At 38.0% G+C, this 19240-nt stretch overlaps 4 protein-coding genes across 4 annotated transcripts in view; 1 reads left to right on the top strand and 3 right to left on the bottom strand.

Moving 5' to 3' along the window:
• The window catches only part of LOC104811873, a 3221-nt gene extending 1066 nt beyond the window's left edge, over positions 1–2155 (bottom strand). The window contains exons 1-7 of the mRNA XM_010538729.2: positions 1710–2155; positions 1574–1624; positions 1159–1287; positions 874–979; positions 684–725; positions 518–574; positions 5–430 (exon numbers count right to left, since the gene is read on the bottom strand). Coding sequence (XP_010537031.1) covers positions 5–430; positions 518–574; positions 684–725; positions 874–979; positions 1159–1287; positions 1574–1624; positions 1710–1855 — 957 coding nt within the window. The 5' untranslated portion in view covers positions 1856–2155. The remainder of the gene's footprint in view (positions 1–4; positions 431–517; positions 575–683; positions 726–873; positions 980–1158; positions 1288–1573; positions 1625–1709) is intronic.
• A 6046-nt stretch (positions 2156–8201) lies between these two features.
• Positions 8202–10005, bottom strand: LOC104811877 (PRA1 family protein H). The gene is made up of 4 exons (XM_010538732.2): positions 9486–10005; positions 9179–9315; positions 8512–8583; positions 8202–8432 (listed from the first exon to the last, which is right to left on the bottom strand). The coding sequence occupies exons 1-4, from the start codon at positions 9890–9892 to the stop codon at positions 8368–8370; spliced, it is 681 nt and encodes a 226-aa protein (XP_010537034.1). The 5' UTR covers positions 9893–10005; the 3' UTR covers positions 8202–8367.
• LOC104811875 (ribosomal protein L11 methyltransferase) lies at positions 9832–12388 on the top strand. Its single transcript, XM_010538731.2, has 8 exons — positions 9832–9894; positions 10017–10299; positions 10397–10498; positions 10800–10940; positions 11050–11115; positions 11319–11486; positions 11603–11926; positions 12035–12388. Exons 2-8 carry the CDS (start codon positions 10069–10071, stop codon positions 12143–12145), a joined length of 1143 nt encoding a protein of 380 aa, XP_010537033.1. The 5' UTR covers positions 9832–9894; positions 10017–10068; the 3' UTR covers positions 12146–12388.
• A 3401-nt stretch (positions 12389–15789) lies between these two features.
• Positions 15790–17843, bottom strand: LOC104811874 (protein CUP-SHAPED COTYLEDON 2). The gene is made up of 3 exons (XM_010538730.1): positions 17568–17843; positions 17179–17462; positions 15790–16635 (listed from the first exon to the last, which is right to left on the bottom strand). The coding sequence occupies exons 1-3, from the start codon at positions 17755–17757 to the stop codon at positions 16024–16026; spliced, it is 1086 nt and encodes a 361-aa protein (XP_010537032.1). The 5' UTR covers positions 17758–17843; the 3' UTR covers positions 15790–16023.
• Between the last annotated feature and the right edge of the window lie 1397 nt (positions 17844–19240).

A 19240-nucleotide genomic window follows, 5' to 3' on the forward strand; every position in this document is an offset into this window, starting at 1 on the left:
CTTTCCCTTCGAGACTCGCCGGGTGGTTAAACAAGAGCCGAGTCGACTCGTCCACGTGACTCGTTAGAGCGTCGAACAAAGATAGACCGTTCGGCCATTTGATATCGTTCTCGTTCTCCTCCATCATGCTGTTGTCGTGCGAGGTCGGAAGGATTTGGGCAGTGCCCTCCTGCATGAACCCTCCGACCGTGGCTGACGGGTCGTGGAAAGAGGGCGAAGGAAGCAACGAACCGGCGGTCCGACCGGCCCAGTTGAAGACAGGGGGAGGAGGCTGCTGGTTCGGTAGAGAGAACGGCTTGGCCGGGACAGAGGACGGAGAGGGCGATGTCCGGTTAGAAGAGAAGAGCTGCGAGAGGTAAAAACCTGATTGGTAGCCTAACGACTCGAACGTGTGCCTCATCCTCAGCACGAAATGGAGGTCTTCCTGTATCTGGACAACCGAAAAAGAACTGCTGTCATGTCTGAAAATAGGACAGGAAAAGATCGTGAAACAGGGTTTCGTAAATGGAAGACTCACGATCTTGCACGAACCCAGCTGCAAAAGGCCATGCCCGGCTTGTATGACAGCAATGGTCTGGCCAAGACAAATAGAACGAAGAAACGTAAAGTTAAACCCTTTGAAGACCAAGAACAGTGATCATGAAAACGAATCCTGAGGGCGAGTTCTTTAGGCGGCTGCTGACCTGAATGCCCGATTCGAATTGGTCGGTCCATTCTGGGGGAAGCTGCAATAAATTTGACCAACAAAACATAGAAAGAAAAAAAAAACCAGTAAGGTAACCATCAAGATAATAAATACCACATCTAACATAAAAGATAATTCAAGATCTGGAAAACAAGATGACAGTATCGGATGATCGAAAAATCGCTTACGGCGTCGAAAGAACTCTGCCAGTAGTTGGAGACGTTGGGTTCGCATTCAGACGGCTCTTTGAACACCCATTTGTGGCATTTATCAGATGCAACTTTACCCATCAATCTGAAACACAAGAAGGAAAGAATCAGGACAATAGAGGATCATAACAACTATGAAGCTAAGGTAACTGAACTTGGTCGTCTTAATCAGAAGTTGATAGTGATTAAGGAAAGCATTAGGATGACGATGATGATGATTAACGATAAGTGAAAATCTAGTATTATCACCTACCGAGTACCCACCCTTCTCCGTAATTATATAACTGAATGGACATTTTGCTGAAAGCTCTTCGGACAGGATCTTCGCCTTCAATGTCTTCAAGGCAATCCCCAGTTCTTCCACGGCAAAACCCATCTTCCCACATCAGCATCCTTTCATCACATCAAAATCCAAACACACACAACAAAAAAGTCAGCGCAAAAAAGAAAAAGCCCAAGTGAGAGACTTTGCTCTGTTTTCCTTCTCCTTCTCATCCTGAGCAAGTAAGAAAAAGTTCCTTTCTTTATGGATTAACAAAGCTCTGAACTCATAATCACTGCAAGTGTGAGACGGTGAGTGAATAAAATGAGATGAAAAAGAGAAATCGGATTATACCCAGAAGTGGTAAAAGCGAAACAAGAGATGAGAAGGAGAAAGAAGGAAGAAAGAAGAACTCACAAGCAGCCATTGTCGTCGCCGACCTTGCAGCCATTACCACCACGAACCCTCCTGTAACGAGAGAGAGAGAGAGATGAGCCAAAAGGTCAAGAATCTAGAGAGAGAAAGCAAAGAAGAGGAGGAGGGAGAAGGGTACGGGCGAGGACGGATGGTCCAGAATACAGAGTAAGTCCAGTCTGAATTGAGACAGACGCTTTGAAGTGCTTCGTGAAGTGCCATCATTCCTACAGCATCTTTGCTTCTATCTCCTCCTCCTCCTCCTCCCCTACCTGAGCCCACCATCTCTCTCTCTCTCTTTCTCTCTCTCTCTCTCTTCCCTCTTCTCTCTCACTTCATTTCCAAAAACCCAGTATCATTTCCTACGATTATCATGCCCTTTAGCTTTCTTAAAGATTTAAAGTTTCAGGCAAAGAAATTAAAAAAAAAAAGAAAAAAAGAAAACTACTTATCTGTCACTCTAAGTGCAAGAGAGTTTGTCAACCACAGAGACACCTCTCTCTCTCTCTCTCTCTCTCTCTCTCTCTCTCCTGTTATCTTTCTGGGAGTCTTAGTGTTAATCGCACTCCCGGCGACAAGTTAGGGGAATGAATAAAATAAGAGCTTGGAGAGCGTGCATGTATTTTTAATTATTTTATTATATATCTTTATCATCTTATATAATGTAATACCCTCTTTTCATATAAATATAATCACTCCGTTTATTTTTCTCTCACAAAAACAACTCGATTCGTCTACATAAAACTTGCGTAACATGTGAATTATTTATAATGATAGAAATATAATATATAATTATAAATATAAAGTGTGAAAATTCATAGAGAAAATGCATATGAAAGGGTTTGGCAGAGGGAGGGGTGGGGACGGTTTTTATCTTCTTTCTCGCTAGCAAGACAAATGTTTAAGTGTTAGGGATGACAAGGTGGTTCTGTTTTTGTTCTTCTTCCCCTTCTCCGATTTCGAAATGACGGTTCTACCCTTGATCCTTAATTTCTTGTTTTCGTTTTTTTTTTATTATATCAGTTTTTACATAATCCTATTTTTTGTTTGACCGAAAACAAACGTGGACCATTTCGATCCTAACATAACTATTCATAAATTAATCTCTTGAGGTAAGGAATTGTATAAATATTTAAAAAAATTCCCGCTTTCTAATCCGTTTTTTTTTTCTTTACGAACATCAAAGGTAACATTATTCGTAAAAAGGTAATTTTAAAGATACTCGTTTTTTGTGTGAAAAAATTACGAAAAACAGATATTAACCAGATTCTCTAAGAATGATGCATTGATAAATAGTGATTTCGGTTCTATAATTGGATTGCAACCGTTGACAATGTTGAAGAATGCATGGTTACAAATTTACAATCATTTGATCGATCATAAACGAAAGCATGCATCTTTCAATTGTCGTTTGCTAATTGAGGAAACTCGTAATTTCGTGAATTATGAAATTACCGTGTAGTAGTAGTTGCTGATTATTGTCCTCTCTTTTTATCTTTATAGCCCTAATCATTCGATATGTTTGAAATCGTGGTCCGTCATAATTATATATGTATGACTCGTTGCAATATAAATTTTGATATTAGGTAAGAAAGTCTCGAAAACACTTGACATTTCCCCACCGTATAAAATATTTCACAATAACTAAAATGCATTATATATATATATATATATATCATTTTTCAGATAAGATTATATAAATATATAATATATTATATATGGTGGAGCAGAAGATTTTTTGTAGCCGTAAAATATATGGTCTACAATAAAATGTATGGAATATAGAATTAGGAGTGATTGTGATGCATCTTTTGTCTGTAATGATCAATTATCACAAGATTACAGTATAATTGCGAAGAATATATAAATCTTTGAGCTTATGATTAAAGTCGTGAATTTAAAAATTAGGACGGGGCCATCAATAATTATCATTTTGTGTGTATTTAATACGAGCTTTTCGGAAGCCATAAACATGGGGAATTTTAAGGACCTCACACACACATATACACACATATATGTGTGTATATGTGTGTGGCATTTATTTACCGTGGCCACTGGATCCAATTGGAATTCAGACAGACCTTTTTGTTTCAATAAAACTTTGGTACGTAACTACATCTGCCGACATTTTCATTAAATTTGAAGTTAACTAATACTATGCATATATATATATGTGTGTGTGTGTTTAATTTAGACTATTCTTTCTGATGCATTGGTTTTTCCAAAAGTTGCCCGAATTAATAATCGTTTAGGGAGTGGTATTAAGATTGAAATCCCAATAAAAGACTGCACGTTTTTACTATTTTATGATAGCTCATGCTACCAAAGCACTAACCCTATTAACTAAAACATGCCCTTTTCAGCCATTGCATTAAATGCAAAAGAAAACGCACACTGCACATCCCACAGAAACAAAGACGTCACCATCTCTGCGACACACATATCTCCCCCTTCCATTAATAATAATAACAAACACAAAAAAGACTGAAACTTTATTACAAAAAAGTTGGAGAAAAGATGTTACCTTCGAGCTTCTAGAGATGAAATGGTAAGAGAATTTGCCTTCGAGGCGGTATTCGTGCATGACCCAGTTACTCTTCTCGCCCTTTGGTGCCCTCCCTTTGTAGAAGACAAGAGTCTTCTTCATCCCGACAAGTGCACAAGTCTTGGAGCTGTATATCTCCCTGTCTTTTCCCGTGGCTTTCCCCTACAGAAAAAAAAACTTTTAATGAGGTAAATGAAAGTAATTACCGTGCCCATATATATATTTTGGCATCCAAAATGCTAATGATATTGACTATTTTCTATATTACACATTACTATATAATATAGGTACTAAATGTCTGCATTTCTTCATTATATATTCATGTTTCGTGTGTGTATATATATTATATAGTAAAATATTTGCAACTATAGAACTACTTCCACCCACCTTGTGCGGTCTGAGTGGTAGACGCGAGAGATGACCGGATATCTCTAAAATCGTTAGGCGTTTCTGGTGATCGGTTCGATTTCGCAGGTGGGGATAGAGGTGTTACCAGGCCTTTAAGTTGTCGGCGACACAAATTACTTTCGAGTCTGGAATATATGTAGTCGGATTAAAGATCCGATAAATAATCATTCTGATTAGAAAAAAAAAACTATAAAACTACTTTCGAGTAAAAGAGAGTGATCACAACATTCAAATGCAAAGAACATAAATAAGAGAAATGTGGTTTTTAGTTCTAAAATAGACAAATATACTCTAATATCCTTATAAGTTGGATTTGGTAGACATATAAATACAGTATAATGAAATTAAACGGGTTTATCTTAGTGTAGAACGAGATTCGGAATGTTACGAGATCTGTAAATAACAAAAAAATATTAATAATGAAAAACTAATAAGCAATTAAATTAACTAGATATAAATATCATTAATTAACAGTACACTCTATATCAACGGTTAATTTAGTACTTTAAAAAAAAAAGAGACGAGGGAGGACATCACGTGCCCACGTGCCGTGAACAGTAAGTCGGTGCGTCACTCATACGAACCGCACGAATTGCGGTACTCGGGTCTTCCCCCACGCGCGTAACTCTCACGCGCCACTCGCCAGTGAGTTTTTTTAATCCTTTCCTTGCACGCGAGGCAAAAGAACAAAATAAAAATAAATCAAACGCTTCTAATTTCGTAATTAATATCCAGATTTGAAATGTTTGACATTGATGGAATTAATAAAACACGAAAATAATACAATTAGATCCAATGGCTTCTAGCTAATAAAAATGATTAGAGATATCTCTAGTTATTATGCGTGCAGTAATACGGTTTTGTGAATGTTAAATCTCTCAAAAATGAAAACGAAAACACAATATTTTTTACAAAAATCAAAAATGCATATCCTATAAATTTTTAATACGTTAAAAAAAGATATAAGGGTTCTTTATTATGATAATTAAAAATATAATTTAAATGATATATAATATGTTCTCATATCCAAGAATTAAAATGATGAAAGATCGTTTTCCATTTTTTTTTATAAATTAAAGGCTAAATTATCAATGTTATGATATCTCACAATCAGTGATATCAAATAAAATCTTAGCAAAAAAAATCAAAGTGCACCAACAAAGACAAGTGAGAGTTTTTTTTAGGGATAAAATCCAAAAAATCAATGGAAAAAAAAAAGTAGGGTTGTTTTCCTAAAACGGAACGGCAATAATTTACGCAGGCAGATAAAAATAGCATCAGCGCGTGTGGAAAAAAGACAAAGCGCGTGAGATAATATCCATTTGGCTCCGCATTGACCGGCCCGGCTCACGACCGTATATCCGGTGGGCCCGACACCGAATCTTTCTTTTTATTAAGATTATATTTTTAAAATTAAATCAAATGAAATCAATTAGCGTTAGCAAAATCAAACTTCTCAATTAAATGCTAAAATAGCAAAGCTAAACAAACCCACATAATAAACTGCCCCGAGTCAATGACCCATTTTTTTTTTTAGCTAACTATCAATATTTCAATTTTAGCTTTTATAAAGATTCGATTATTTTTACTCTTATTTTCAGAATCCATATTCAATTAGTCTACATATTAATTGTTATAATGACCCATTTTACCAGGTAAAAAAATAAGAGTATTCCATAGCGTAATAAGAGAAAGTGACGACGAACGAAATCAATGATCTTATAGAACATTATATTAGTTGAATAAAAATGTGAAAACGTGGTATGCATGACAAGGGTTAGTTTAAGAAGAAATTACAGCAAGAAAAACTCTTAGTAATATTTCCAATTCATATTCATCGCATAAAGACTATAACAATGTGACAAAAGTGTACGTACATGTGACTAAGGGTTGACGTGTAATTTAGGTACTTTTATGAAAATTTGCAGCTAACAGATTGGACTGGGTTGGATTGTTTTATTATTTTATATTTGAATTTCAAATTCTATAAAAAAAAAGTTTAATTATTTATTTTTATAATAATCTTGATTTATTTAGAATTAGTTTGATTAGCTATTAGTTATTAATTTAGTTATTCCATTTAAAATAAAATATTTTGATTCAAATTTTTAGGAAGAAGGTTTCGATATTCGGTCCGTAAATAATTCTGTTTGGTTCTATAAAATATGTATTATTTTATATTCGATTCGATTCGGTTTGGATTCGATTGTGTTCGGCTTTTATTAAGAAAATTTTAGATTTTCTTTGAAAAAAAGTTGGTTTTTTAGATTTTTTAAAAATTCGATTCTGTTACGAAAAAATCGTTTTTTAAAAAAATTACGAACTTTAAATGATTCGGTTTGAAAACACTAACACATTTTTCAGTTCACTACAATTCGATTCTAAGATACCGTACCAAAATGTTCATCATATAAATTTTAATTATTAATTTGGATTAATTATAAATTTATAAAACATATCAATCTACTGTATATAAAATTTAGTTTTATACGATATGATTCAACATTTTATATTTTAAAAACATATATATATATATATATATATATATGTGAAATGAATGAATGAATGAATGGATTTTGTTCTTTTACCAAAGGAAGGTAAACGTTCTTTTTCTGCCTTTCCCTATCAAAGAGCCGGGTGTGAGTTGCTTGCCTGGCTTTTGTGAAAAATATTATACATAGAAAAAGTCTTCGTTTTTTCCTTTTCATCTCCATCTCTTTACAATAACTCTGTTTTTTAATTCAAAAGTAAAAAGAAAAACACCGAATCTTTTTTCCTTATCGAGATTTCTTTTTTTATTTACAGTTCACTTTTTTTTTAATGATCTCTTTATTCCGATTCATTTGTCAGTCTTCTCATGTATATTAAGATGTATATATGATTCAAGGATTTGAGGTACGACGGCTGAACCTACTTCTATTTTCTAGTATACATTATATATATATATATATTATACATAATACGTAAAATGAACGTGTACACACTGCATGGTATGTTATGTATATGTGTGTATATGTGTATATGCGTGTGTTAGTGTCATATATAGTGTGTATATACACTACATATTATAGAATATGGAATTTGGGATGTCAATAACAATAAAATGTGCAGCGTCACGTGCGGTGGTTAACAGTGAGATTGGGTTTGGATTGCTGTCTTCTTCGGACAAAACTCTCATTCATTCTCTGTCTCTCTCTTTTTTTGTTGGACGATCTGAAAATATGAAATGAATTTCAAATAGTTTTAAAAATATTATATAGTTTCAATTCCATTTATATCAGTAAGAGATTCGATATTTGATAGAAAGATGCGTTGATTCGGCCATTTACGTGAAAGAATGACTTGCCATTTTATCGAAAGTGTTGATACGAATTTATCGAATAGAAAATACTCGAAAGTTTCCCTTTTTTAAATTTGTATAAAACATGTCCCACATCGAATCAACAGGGGGATATCTCCACAAAGAACAATACCAAATTTTTGGTGCTCGATTTTTTTTTTTTTTTTTTTTAACTTGGTATATAAATCATCCATAATATATGAGTAGGCCGATACTTATATTGGTCTATACATTGGGCTCTATGCCCAAACATAAACGACGAGGGCCCAAGTCCGTGTATTCACCGTGTATTCTCGTGTAACTCCGTGTATTCACTGCTGTCTCTCTCTCAGTGATCGTAAACACACATGCAAATGCAATCCACTCGGATACGTAGTAACGTAGACATCCTCCAAGCGTTATTATTGTTCGTCAAAAAAAAGAAAAAAAAAAAACGAAGGATCTGATTCAAAACCGAATCCAAAAGCTTTCGCCATTGAAATGCGTAAGCCATGCTTTGAAGCTTTATCTCTGTCCAGATGGTTTCATGGAAGGGGAGAGCTTCCTGAACGCAGCGTGCAATATCATAACTAGCAAACACAGCATGAAAGGCATCAGTGTACGAAGGGGCAATAAGCACAAAGCTAAACGATGATGAACCATTAATACCTCCATAACTGATTGCAAATCCATAGAAAAGAGCCATTTGAACATTCAACAACGTCAGAAGAACAACGGTTGCTGCGAGGAAAACCGGAAAAAAGAGAGTAAGCAACTATAGTTTGAACTTTCGTTCGGTATTCGAATCCATAACACATTCCCAACTCTGTATGGTTTCATTTGAACTAAACCATGGTCCAAAACAAGCAAGAGAGTTTTCTGAATACGATACTAGATTGACTAAGCCCTGGAAAAACCAATCTGCCGCTATTGCCAGCCCTCTTATTCGGCACAAGCCTCCATATAAACCATATATACACTTGATTCTCTGAAGTGAGAAAGCAAAACGAGTAGGTGGGTTTTGCGAAATTCAGTCGCTTCTACTCGGTACCAGCGATTCCAATGATTGACTAACAAGCAAGCAACAATCCATTCCAAAGTTAGTTTCCGTTAACCAAAAGGTTTCTCCTTTTCATTTAAATCAAACATTCTTGAGCATTCTGTGAAAAAGTGGTTATAGACAAGTCGAGGAACTGAAAAAGCCACCATGACAGGACTGCAACTAGCTTACACAGACAGACACTAGCGAAAACCACAGGATGAACTAAGACTAAGCATATGTCATACACAAATCGGCAAAGATAGTATATCCAAAGAGCTTGATCAGAAGCCTCACCACACTGAGCAACACGAATCAGAAACTGGCGAATCGCAGGGTAGCGATCAAACTCCCACTTGTCACTGCAGAATTTGAACAGTTCCCAAAGGGCCAAACTTGCCAACAACCCTGCCAGTGCAACTGGCATTTGATACCTACAATGAACAAACACAGAGTCCAAACACCCAAATTAACGACCAAGCACACTACCCATTCTTAATTCAGGCACTCAATCGTTAAGCTTTTGCCTAGGAATCCCAAAAGAGAGAAACTTGGAAAGGTTCAAGGCACCATATCAAAGAAACTGGGGGAAACGGATTCTTACAGAGCGCAAGCGAAGAAGACGATTAAAAGCATGGCGTAATTCCTGGCGAACCGCTTGATGTTCTCATGGATTCTCATCCTCGCCTGCTGTGATGACGACGGGAACGAGTAAGAGTCGACGGAGCCCAAGAATCCGGTGGTCCACAGCGGCGTATCTCCGGCGAAGTCATCGGGCGCGAGCTTCGAGAAGGGGTTGATTGCGAGAAGGGAGAAGAGAGTGGCGAACCGCGACAAGAGAGAGGCGGAGAAGCCGCCCGTGATGGTGGAAACGGCGTCGTCGGAGGCCGAGGTGGCTGCGGCGGCGGAGGTACGGTGGTCGAAGAGCTCGAGATAGCCGGAGTCTCGGAGCCATGACTCGAAAGCTGGGTCTGGTACGCTCAGCGAGAAAGGGTTTGCAGAGAACGCCATTGGTGAGTTTTGTGGATTAACGATTATCTTGTCTCTTGGGTTTCACGAAAGGTTTAGTTCTGGGAAGAATTGTTTACTTTTTCGTTGGGCATAAAAATGTAAACTTGTTTGATGCCAATTCCAGAATTTGGAAATTTTCCTTGAAGAAAAGACCCCAGAGAAAAAGGGCAAAAAAAATGTCGGCTTGTAATTTCTTCAAACACCTTCCGTGCATTTCTTACCAGACTTTCTCCCGCCATTTCCTCAAGCCTCAACGCTTCTCTTCTTCTTCTACGCCTCGTTCCTTGTTCTCTGTCTCCGCTTCTTCTTCTTCTTCTTCTTCTTCTTCTTCCTCCTTTGCTGCTAATGCTGAGCCATTCACTGCACCTTACCTCTCAGTTCGCATTCACTGTCCCAAACATGTCGCTGTATGCCTCCTCTCTCTCTCCCTCTCTCTCTCTCTCTCTCTCTCTCTCTCTCTCTGATTTCTAGTTGGCGTAGATTAATACATGTGGGTTTTATTAGGATCCGTTCTCAGAGGCACTGCTGTGTTTTGGCGCGAGTTCAGTCAGCGTGGATGAAGAAGACGACATTGCGGCTCCTGGGTCTTGTGTTGGTTCCGATGAGGTGAAATCCATGAAAAGCTTATCCTTTCGCAAAGCTCTTTCTCTTGCTCCCTTGCAGTCAGTTCCGTATAGATCCGATCATAATTCAAGATCCTTAAAACTTCCGAGTTTGAATCCGAGTGGATGAGAAAAGGCACCAATCTTTGGTTACCATTGCTTTAACTCTTTCAACTGGTTTTGTTAGATATTGCTGAGACGTCTTAGCTCATCGTCTATCAATGTTCAATCTTTCTGGTAGATTCGTCTAGAATTATGAATGCCATGCTCCTGTTTGCTTATCCTACTCCTGGTCAAGTGCACAGATACGTATAGACTCGATATTTCCGGTGGACGGAGAGGTGAAAATGTGCATTTCACAGGCTGCGGATTTGGTAGGCTTGAAGGAGATACCGAATTACGAAGTTGAAATGGGAGAGGAATATGACTGGGTAACCAAGACTCAGGTGAGAGCATTTTCAGTAATAGGGTGACATTCTTGGTCCATTCATGAAAATTTGCGTGGTTGAAATCCGAAAACCACATTCCCTGTTTCCTTTCACTCATCTGCTTCAGGAATCGTTTCGGCCCGTCGAAGTGGCAGATGGACTTTGGATCGTGCCCGAGTGGACATCTCCCCCTGTATGTTTCAAATGTTTTGTCTGAAGGGTTTTTTTATCCATCAGTTCATCATGATGTGAAACCAAGATATAACCTGTCAATTTCTTTCAGCGGCTTATGTAGATACTTAATTGCAGAACTTCAGCTTACACAAAGAAATACAGTCATGTATTTATGTGTATGTATATGTAACAGTTTTGTATGCTTGTTGTGTTCTGTGCAAGGCTGCTGAAGCAGTTAACATAATTCTGAACCCCGGGTTGGCATTTGGAACGGGGGAGCATCCTACTACGAAACTGTGCCTATTGCTTCTACGGAGCTTGATAAAAGGGGGAGAAACATTCCTTGATTATGGTACTGGTTCGGGAATTCTGGCAATTGCAGCCCTTAAGGTGAAAAAGTCGAAAATCTCAGATCTATAAATATATCATTTTACATGATCTGCTGTTTTCTATGATACCCGTATGACGAAAATATACTTTTCTGCAATGCTCGTTAAAAATTGAAGTTTGGAGCTGCATGTTCTGTTGGCGTCGATATCGATCCACTGGCAATTACATCGGCACGTCATAACGCAGCCCTTAACAGCATTCAGCCGGAGAAACTGCAGTTGCACCTTGTTCCAGGCGAGAACACGCCTCTTCTGTCTGATCATGGACAGAAGGACGAGGAGAAGAGCTCTTCTGGGGTCGAAGTAGAGTTGCGAAAAGAACACTTTGACGTTGTCGTTGCAAACATTCTCTTGAATCCGCTTATTGAGTTGGCGGATCATATAGTTTCACATGCCAAGGCCGGGGCAAGTGTTGGCATTTCCGGTATTCTTTCTGAACAGGTGCCAACTGATAACATGAATGAATTTATATGGCAAAGTTGCAAGCTTTTTTTTTTTCCCGCGGACAAAGTGCTTAAAACCCGACATGTTTGTGTCTCTCGTGTGCAGCTTCCGGATGTGATAGAACGGTACTCTCAGTTCTTGGAGTGTATTTCTGTGTCCAAAATGGATGACTGGGTATGTGTCAGCGGATTCAAGAAAGCCAATGCCATTCATTGATAACTGATCTTTGCCTCTGTGTTATCAGAAATTGTTTAAACTGACCCCAGAGAGAGAGAGAGAGAGAGAGAGAGAGAGAGAGAGAGAGAGAGAGAGAGAGAGAGAGAGAGAGAGTCTTCTGTAGAATGCAACGTTACAAAGGTCTTTCCCATTACGTTGTATCTCTCTCTCTCTCTCACCACACTATTGTTTTTGTTCTCTAAGCTGCTTTTTATTATGTTGATCCATTGGGCCGATTTTTGAGTCCGGATGCTGTCCGATAAAGTACGACGAAATGGTCCTGATATGGGCCCCCAAAAGTCAACTATCACTTCCCATTTTGACTTTTTTTTTTCTTTTTATAATCCGAAAATTCTTGGATGTTCCACCCAACTACACGAGATCCAAAGACACCCTCCTTCTCGTCTGTGAAGGCGAACATGTAACCTGAAATAACTGTCCCAACACCTCTACATTATCTATCTACAACCACTTGACTATCATAAGGCGGGTTAATTAACATTTTTCCTTGTAGATTAAAAAGCACTTAGATATAATTCCAAGATACACCTCAATTACATTTACGACTAAAGTTTGAAAAATATAAAGTTTCATAAATGAATTGTGGTAATAGAAATTAAACACTCTAATTTATCATATAGTATATCTATAATATAGACCTCAACATTCTCCACCAACAGAAGCATTGAAAAACATAGCTGTGTATTACTTGGGTGTGTGTGTATATAATGAGAATGTTACTTGGGGGGGGTGTGTGTATATATACACACGAGCCTTTCCTAAGACAAGAGAAATCCACAAACGAATTTTATCTCTCATTCACACTAAAGGGAATGCAAACTATATCACTTCTGAGTTTAAGCTATGAATCGTGTATATTATTTTTTTGGGTATTCGGGTGTCTTAGGCCGAGGTTCAAACTAATCTCGGGAAGAGAGCAAACTATATGATTAGAATGTGTTTTTTTCTCCAACTTTAGACTCGACTTCAGGGCGAGACATAACGGAACATACGCTTTGCATCTACATTTCACTAATTGAATTACCCAAGTTGGGTTATCGCGTATATTACTTATATATTATGTCGCATGATTTAGGGGTGTCAATTTGGGCCCGAAGTCCGGCCCGAAAAATAGCGGACTTCGGGCCAAAGTTTCTTGGCCCGAAAAAAATCGGACTTTCGGGCCGAGCTCAAATCGGGCTTCAGGCTCGAGTCGGGCCGACCCGAAAGCCCTAAAATTAAAAAAGAAAAAAAAGAAAAAAGGAAAAAAAATAACATTTACAAAGCGAGGTCTGTGGGCCGACCCGGCCCAGCTCGACCCGACTCGAGCCCGGAATGTATAGGGTCGGGCTTCGGCCTTAATTATATAGGCCCGAAAAAATCGGGTTGGGCCGGTCCGAGCCCGAGCCCGGAATGCCATGATTTAAGACTTTGTGGGCTATAATTAAGGTCCGTTACAAAAGCTTCGACCTTTTGCCCTTTTATACGTACAATAACCCTACGTTTTCACTAAAATCAACCTAACAGATGAATCTATGGGATTCAAGAATTCACATTTCTGAAAAGGTTGTTGTTCTTCCACGTGATTTTTTTTTTTGCATGAAAACTCGATTTTTATGGGTCTTGTTGGCTTTACGAAGAAGAAATGTACGGCTCATTCAGAACACTGAACCGGCCGGCACAGATGCTCATGACTTAGCTGTCTTTAATTAATTCTATAACGAAAACGTCCAAACCCTAGCTTTTGGAATTTTGACATATCATCAATCTTCCTCCTTCTCTCTCTATCTCTCTCTCTCTCATCTCGCAATTTCCCCAGCACCACCATATTGGTGATATGCTCCAAAACTCGGCTCCGATCCCGTACGACGCGTGCATTTCCATTTCCATGCACATACATCGATCTCACTCCACTCGTTACATTACAAACTCCCAACCCATGCTCAGATCACGTGCCTTGACACCGCCACCAATGAGCACTCGCCACCTGGAGAGAGACTAGAAAGTAGGGACCACCACGGCACCACAGAGCCATCATCAGCTGAAGCGACAGCGAGGGAGGGAGGGAGGGGAGGAGTTGGATGTTTGTCATTTGGTGAGAAACATGCATGTACTTGTTTTGAATTTTGTGGTTCTGCTACTTATTTCTTGTTACATTTAGCAATTTGGAGAATATTCTTGCAAGCAAGAATACAAATACGAGAGATTAGTTTTAGTCCGACAAAAGACCCCTCACATATCTTTATGTATTCATTGTTTTAATATATATTTTTGTATATATGTATATGTATATACGCAATAAAATCATGATGATCATCACTGTAAAGATATTCAATTGGTGTACCAGTGAATTCAATAGGCTAACTAATACATTTATCGGCATTCTACTCGAGTTTCGAAAAATATTTCTAAGCAAACAAATCTTCACCTCTCCAAATTTGACTCTTTTAAACATGGCGTGATATAGCTCTATATATAGAGGGTTATTTCCTTTGTAACGTGGGATATCCAAACAGAATTACACAATATATATATTGAGTATTAGACCGTATCCCAATTGTAATTTAAGTTAACATCTTTAGTACGCACGCGTGTGCGAGTGTGTGAATGCACAATATTTAAAGATAACGATGCAAAACCTTGAATCATGATATATAATATAGTACTAAGAGAATTTATTTATTTTTTGTCAAAGGAGTACTAAGAGAAAGTTTGTTAAGAATAAATGTCACTAGGCCATACCTTGTTAGTTGCATATAGTTTTTGGAGGAGGCGACCATATAGTATAAGGCGCATGTAAATAGGAATAGAATAGTATTTGTGGTGTTTTGGGAGACCAATCATAAAGTTTGGAGAATTTCATCAATTCGGGACATCAAACGTGGCCGAACGTGACCAAACGTTCCAACACAATCTCCACTAGCCTACATCATGAAATCGTTTTTGTTAAGCTTGAAGCGTCATGTAATCGATAAAAGGAAAACGATAATGGGCATACGCAGGCGATGATGAAGGCCAATTATGCATACACACACGGATTGACCGTATGTACAATTAATGGTAATAACAGGGAGAGCATTAATTATGTCTCTTTCTACAAATAGAAAGTTGATAGCCCTATCCTACTGAAAGTGAGGTGGACTGTTTGTACGCACAGCCTCTGAGCCTAATTTCGTCACCATGCATGATTTTCACGGCCTTTCTCAATTGCCCTAGCTAGTGTTTTGCATGCATCATTAATCACCCATTTCAAATTATATTAATTTCACTTTTTTTTTTTTGCTTTGGAACCACATACAATATCTGGCTATATATATGTACACGTACTTGAATGCATTATCTAATTATTATCGCACCACAAACCTCTCGTTTATATTATATAATAATCAATAAAGATCTGAGAGATTACATACATAAACTACGGCCATTAGTGATAACTTTCACAACAACCAAAAAATCACATACACTATCTGGCCATATACATGTACACGTACTTGAATGTATTATCTAATTATTATCACTCCACAATCCTCTCGTTTTATATATATATATATATATATATATATATATATATAATAATCAATAAAGATCTGCGAGATTACATACATAAACTACGGCCATTAGTGATGACTTTCACAACAACGAAAAAAAACATAATAAATATATCATATGCTTCAACGGTTCAACAACATTAATTCTCCAACATACATAATATCACAACTAGACAACGAACATAAACATGATAACTTAAACAACCCCTAGGGATACTCAGGTTAAGGAAAACAACATCAACATGCATCTATAGTCATCATAATCATAGATAAACACACCACAGAGAGAAACCCTAGCTGGAAACAAGATCATCGCTTCACATACGGTCAGTAGTTCCACATGAAGTCAAGTCCTATATGAGCAAGACCAGCTTTCGTCTCGTTACCTTCCGGCATCTGCGGAAGCGACTGCGGCCAGTAGCTCTCGGCGCTGCCTCCATGGGACAACGGAGTTACGACCGCCGGGGATGCGGACGCGCCAAAATAAGGCAACTGATTGAAATTGTCGTTGGAAGACCTAAAGTTAGGTAAAGCCGAGACACCACCACCACCGCCACCGCCGCATACGTTTCTTGAAAAGAAACGGGCAAATGGGTCAAAGCTCACGGCCGGCGGCTGCGGCGGCGGAAAAAACGGGTCGGAGTTAAGGCCCAGGGTAGAGGCTGTAGCATTAGTAGTGGAGAAACAGGACACGTGCTCGGCGACGGCGCTAGCGGTGGTGCTGCGGCCGTAGTAGGAGCAGCTGTCATAAGAGGTGGCGGCGGCAGTGGAGGCGGTGGGATCGAGAAGAGGAGGGAGAGAGATGGAGGACGGAGAGCTGGGTTCTTGGTAAATCCCGCCCACGGCGTTGGGCATTTTTGTCTTCTTAGCAGCTACGCCGCCGCCGGTGTTGGCTCCGGTGCAAGTCTTCTGGAAAACCCTAGATATCACCCACTCGTCCTGCATGTGTATGAATCCAATAAAAAAAAAAGGTCAGATTTTTTGTTGTTGTTGTTGTAAATTTCGAAGGAAAAAAAAAGAAAATACAATGATACGAGGAAAAAACCATGGAACAAAAGTGTAGAGTGTGGTGAAATGCACATTGGATATGAGTAAGAATTTGCTAAGTGTTATTTAATGTTTTGATCAGAAGATCTTGAAGATGGGGTTGCATTGGATTTGCCTGATGCATTGGTTTTTCCAAAAGTTGCCCGAATTAATAATCGTTTAGGGAGTGGTATTAAGATTGAAATCCCAATAAAAGACTGCACGTTTTTACTATTTTATGATAGCTCATGCTACCAAAGCACTAACCCTATTAACTAAAACATGCCCTTTTCAGCCATTGCATTAAATGCAAAAGAAAACGCACACTGCACATCCCACAGAAACAAAGACGTCACCATCTCTGCGACACACATATCTCCCCCTTCCATTAATAATAATAACAAACACAAAAAAGACTGAAACTTTATTACAAAAAAGTTGGAGAAAAGATGTTACCTTCGAGCTTCTAGAGATGAAATGGTAAGAGAATTTGCCTTCGAGGCGGTATTCGTGCATGACCCAGTTACTCTTCTCGCCCTTTGGTGCCCTCCCTTTGTAGAAGACAAGAGTCTTCTTCATCCCGACAAGTGCACAAGTCTTGGAGCTGTATATCTCCCTGTCTTTTCCCGTGGCTTTCCAGTAACCGGCCTCCGTGGCTCTGTTCGTCCTCAGCCCCGTCGGATATTTCCGGTCTCGGAGGCTGAAAAAGTACCACTCTTTCTCTCCCATTTTCGCTTTCTCTGCCTCAAAAAAAGACTTGAACCAGTGATCTTCTAGAACGTGAACATTTCACTAACCTTATCAAGTACAAAAAAAAAAAGTGGAGTATGGCGAGTTCTGTGTACCGGGAAGTTCCCAAGGCTCGCACTTGTTGAGATCAACCTCTGCAATGGCCCTGCTTGAGAAGCAACTGTCAAGAACCTTGCGGAGGAGGTAGTGTATGATGAGTTCCTCGTCGGTGGGGTGAAATCTGAAGCCTGGCGGGAGATATTGACCGTCCGATCCATTATCCAAGTGGTAATGAGGAATGTCCATGAAGATCAGGTTCCTTGATGATGACGATGATGATGTGGAAGTGGAGGGAATGACACTTCGGTTTCAGTAGAAACCCTTCAAGAGGAAAATATAATGTGATGGTGGTGCATGTGGAGGAAGCGACCGACGTAGTTATAATCGTGTGATGGCGATTTTCTTGTCATTGGGATTTGATAAATCAAAAAAACGGCGAAAATAATGCATGCTTTTTTTTAATTAAATATTTTTTTTTAGAATAAATGGCGTGGTGATAATAATGATAATAAAAAGACAGGTACCTCTATACATAGGAAAACTGTGTTTTCTCTGCCTTGTCCTGTAGTGAAGCGAGCCAAGTCCAAAACGATATTACATCATATTTCGAGTTTTATCGATTTTCTAGAGACCGTAAAAATCCAAAATATTTTATTTTTTTTCCTTTTTTAATAATTCGTAAATGATTACATTGAATCATGTATATACGTTGTAAAGCGAAATTAATAATAACAGTAAATGCGTTCACTTTTTAAAAATTGTTATTAACATGAATCTATACACTATTTACGTAATAAAATTTAAAAGCAAGGAATGAGGGAGAGAGGGGAGAGAGAGAGTCTGAGTATGCGTGCGTGCATGAGAAAAAGAGCAGGGGTATTCTCTGTCAGTGACGAAAATGAAAGAGATGTATACAATTTGTAGTTTATAATTTTTATTTTTTAATACCAATTAATTGTCTTATCAGATAAAAAATAATTTAAAAAAAAGGATGGGTAATATAACCCATTGAGAAACTTTGGAAATCGGAATTATTTTGGAAGAAAATGAATAAATAAAAAGAAAAAGCTGAAGCAAAATCTTGGGGGTGGCAGCAGAGTACATGATTAAATTATCAAAATATGACAGAGACTTCGTTACAACACGCCACCACCTTCTCCTTTCACCTCCATTTTTTTTTATATAATTTTTTTTTTGATTTTTTATGTACATGTGATTCAATCTTTATTTGGTTCGGATTTTATATTCAATTGTAATCGGATATAATCAAAATATAATTGTGTAATATTTAGGTTAATTTTATTTGGTTGTAGATATAGTAATTTAAATAGTTATTCTATCTTTAGGTCGATGCATGATTAATATTATCTGAATCTTCGTTTTCTTACTAACATGTTGATATCGGTTTACGTCATATTAGTAATAATTATTTATATATATATAATTATTTGTTAAAATGGAAATAGAGGCTAGTGTTTTGCTGACAAAAAAAAAATAGTAGAGGCCTACTTCTTTGGCAGATTATTTTTCACCTGCTACAACTCACTATTACTTACGACTCTGGACAAACGTATCAACGAATTGATAGAACGTAACACAACAAATATATATATGATAATCCATTTCTCTGTTAATATTTTTTAAAAATAATAAAAAAAAAGAATATTCCATTATAGGATTAGGTTACTATTGTATTTCTGATGAAAATAAATAGGCGCTGTGAGCGGTT

Source organism: Tarenaya hassleriana, unplaced genomic scaffold, assembly GCF_000463585.1.
Source record: "Tarenaya hassleriana unplaced genomic scaffold, ASM46358v1 Cleome2, whole genome shotgun sequence".
Classification (NCBI taxonomy): domain Eukaryota; kingdom Viridiplantae; phylum Streptophyta; class Magnoliopsida; order Brassicales; family Cleomaceae; genus Tarenaya; species Tarenaya hassleriana.

Bases quoted from the DNA above. Each gene is read 5' to 3' on its own strand.
- LOC104811877 (XM_010538732.2), bottom strand. From the start codon at position 9,892: ATGGCGTTCTCTGCAAACCCTTTCTCGCTGAGCGTACCAGACCCAGCT. The intron at 9,316-9,485 runs GTAAGAATCCGT...TGTTCATTGTAG, and splicing joins GTCTTCTTCGCTTGCGCTCT to GTATCAAATGCCAGTTGCAC. The intron at 8,584-9,178 runs GTGAGGCTTCTG...TTTTCCTCGCAG, and splicing joins GATTCGTGTTGCTCAGTGTG to CAACCGTTGTTCTTCTGACG.
- LOC104811874 (XM_010538730.1), bottom strand. From the start codon at position 17,757: ATGGACATTCCTCATTACCACTTGGATAATGGATCGGACGGTCAATAT. The intron at 17,463-17,567 runs GTACACAGAACT...TTTTTGAGGCAG, and splicing joins CGAGCCTTGGGAACTTCCCG to AGAAAGCGAAAATGGGAGAG. The intron at 16,636-17,178 runs GTAACATCTTTT...ATACACATGCAG, and splicing joins TCATCTCTAGAAGCTCGAAG to GACGAGTGGGTGATATCTAG.
- LOC104811875 (XM_010538731.2), top strand. From the start codon at position 10,069: ATGTCGGCTTGTAATTTCTTCAAACACCTTCCGTGCATTTCTTACCAG. The intron at 10,941-11,049 runs GTGAGAGCATTT...CATCTGCTTCAG, and splicing joins ACTGGGTAACCAAGACTCAG to GAATCGTTTCGGCCCGTCGA. The intron at 11,927-12,034 runs GTGCCAACTGAT...TCTCGTGTGCAG, and splicing joins CCGGTATTCTTTCTGAACAG to CTTCCGGATGTGATAGAACG.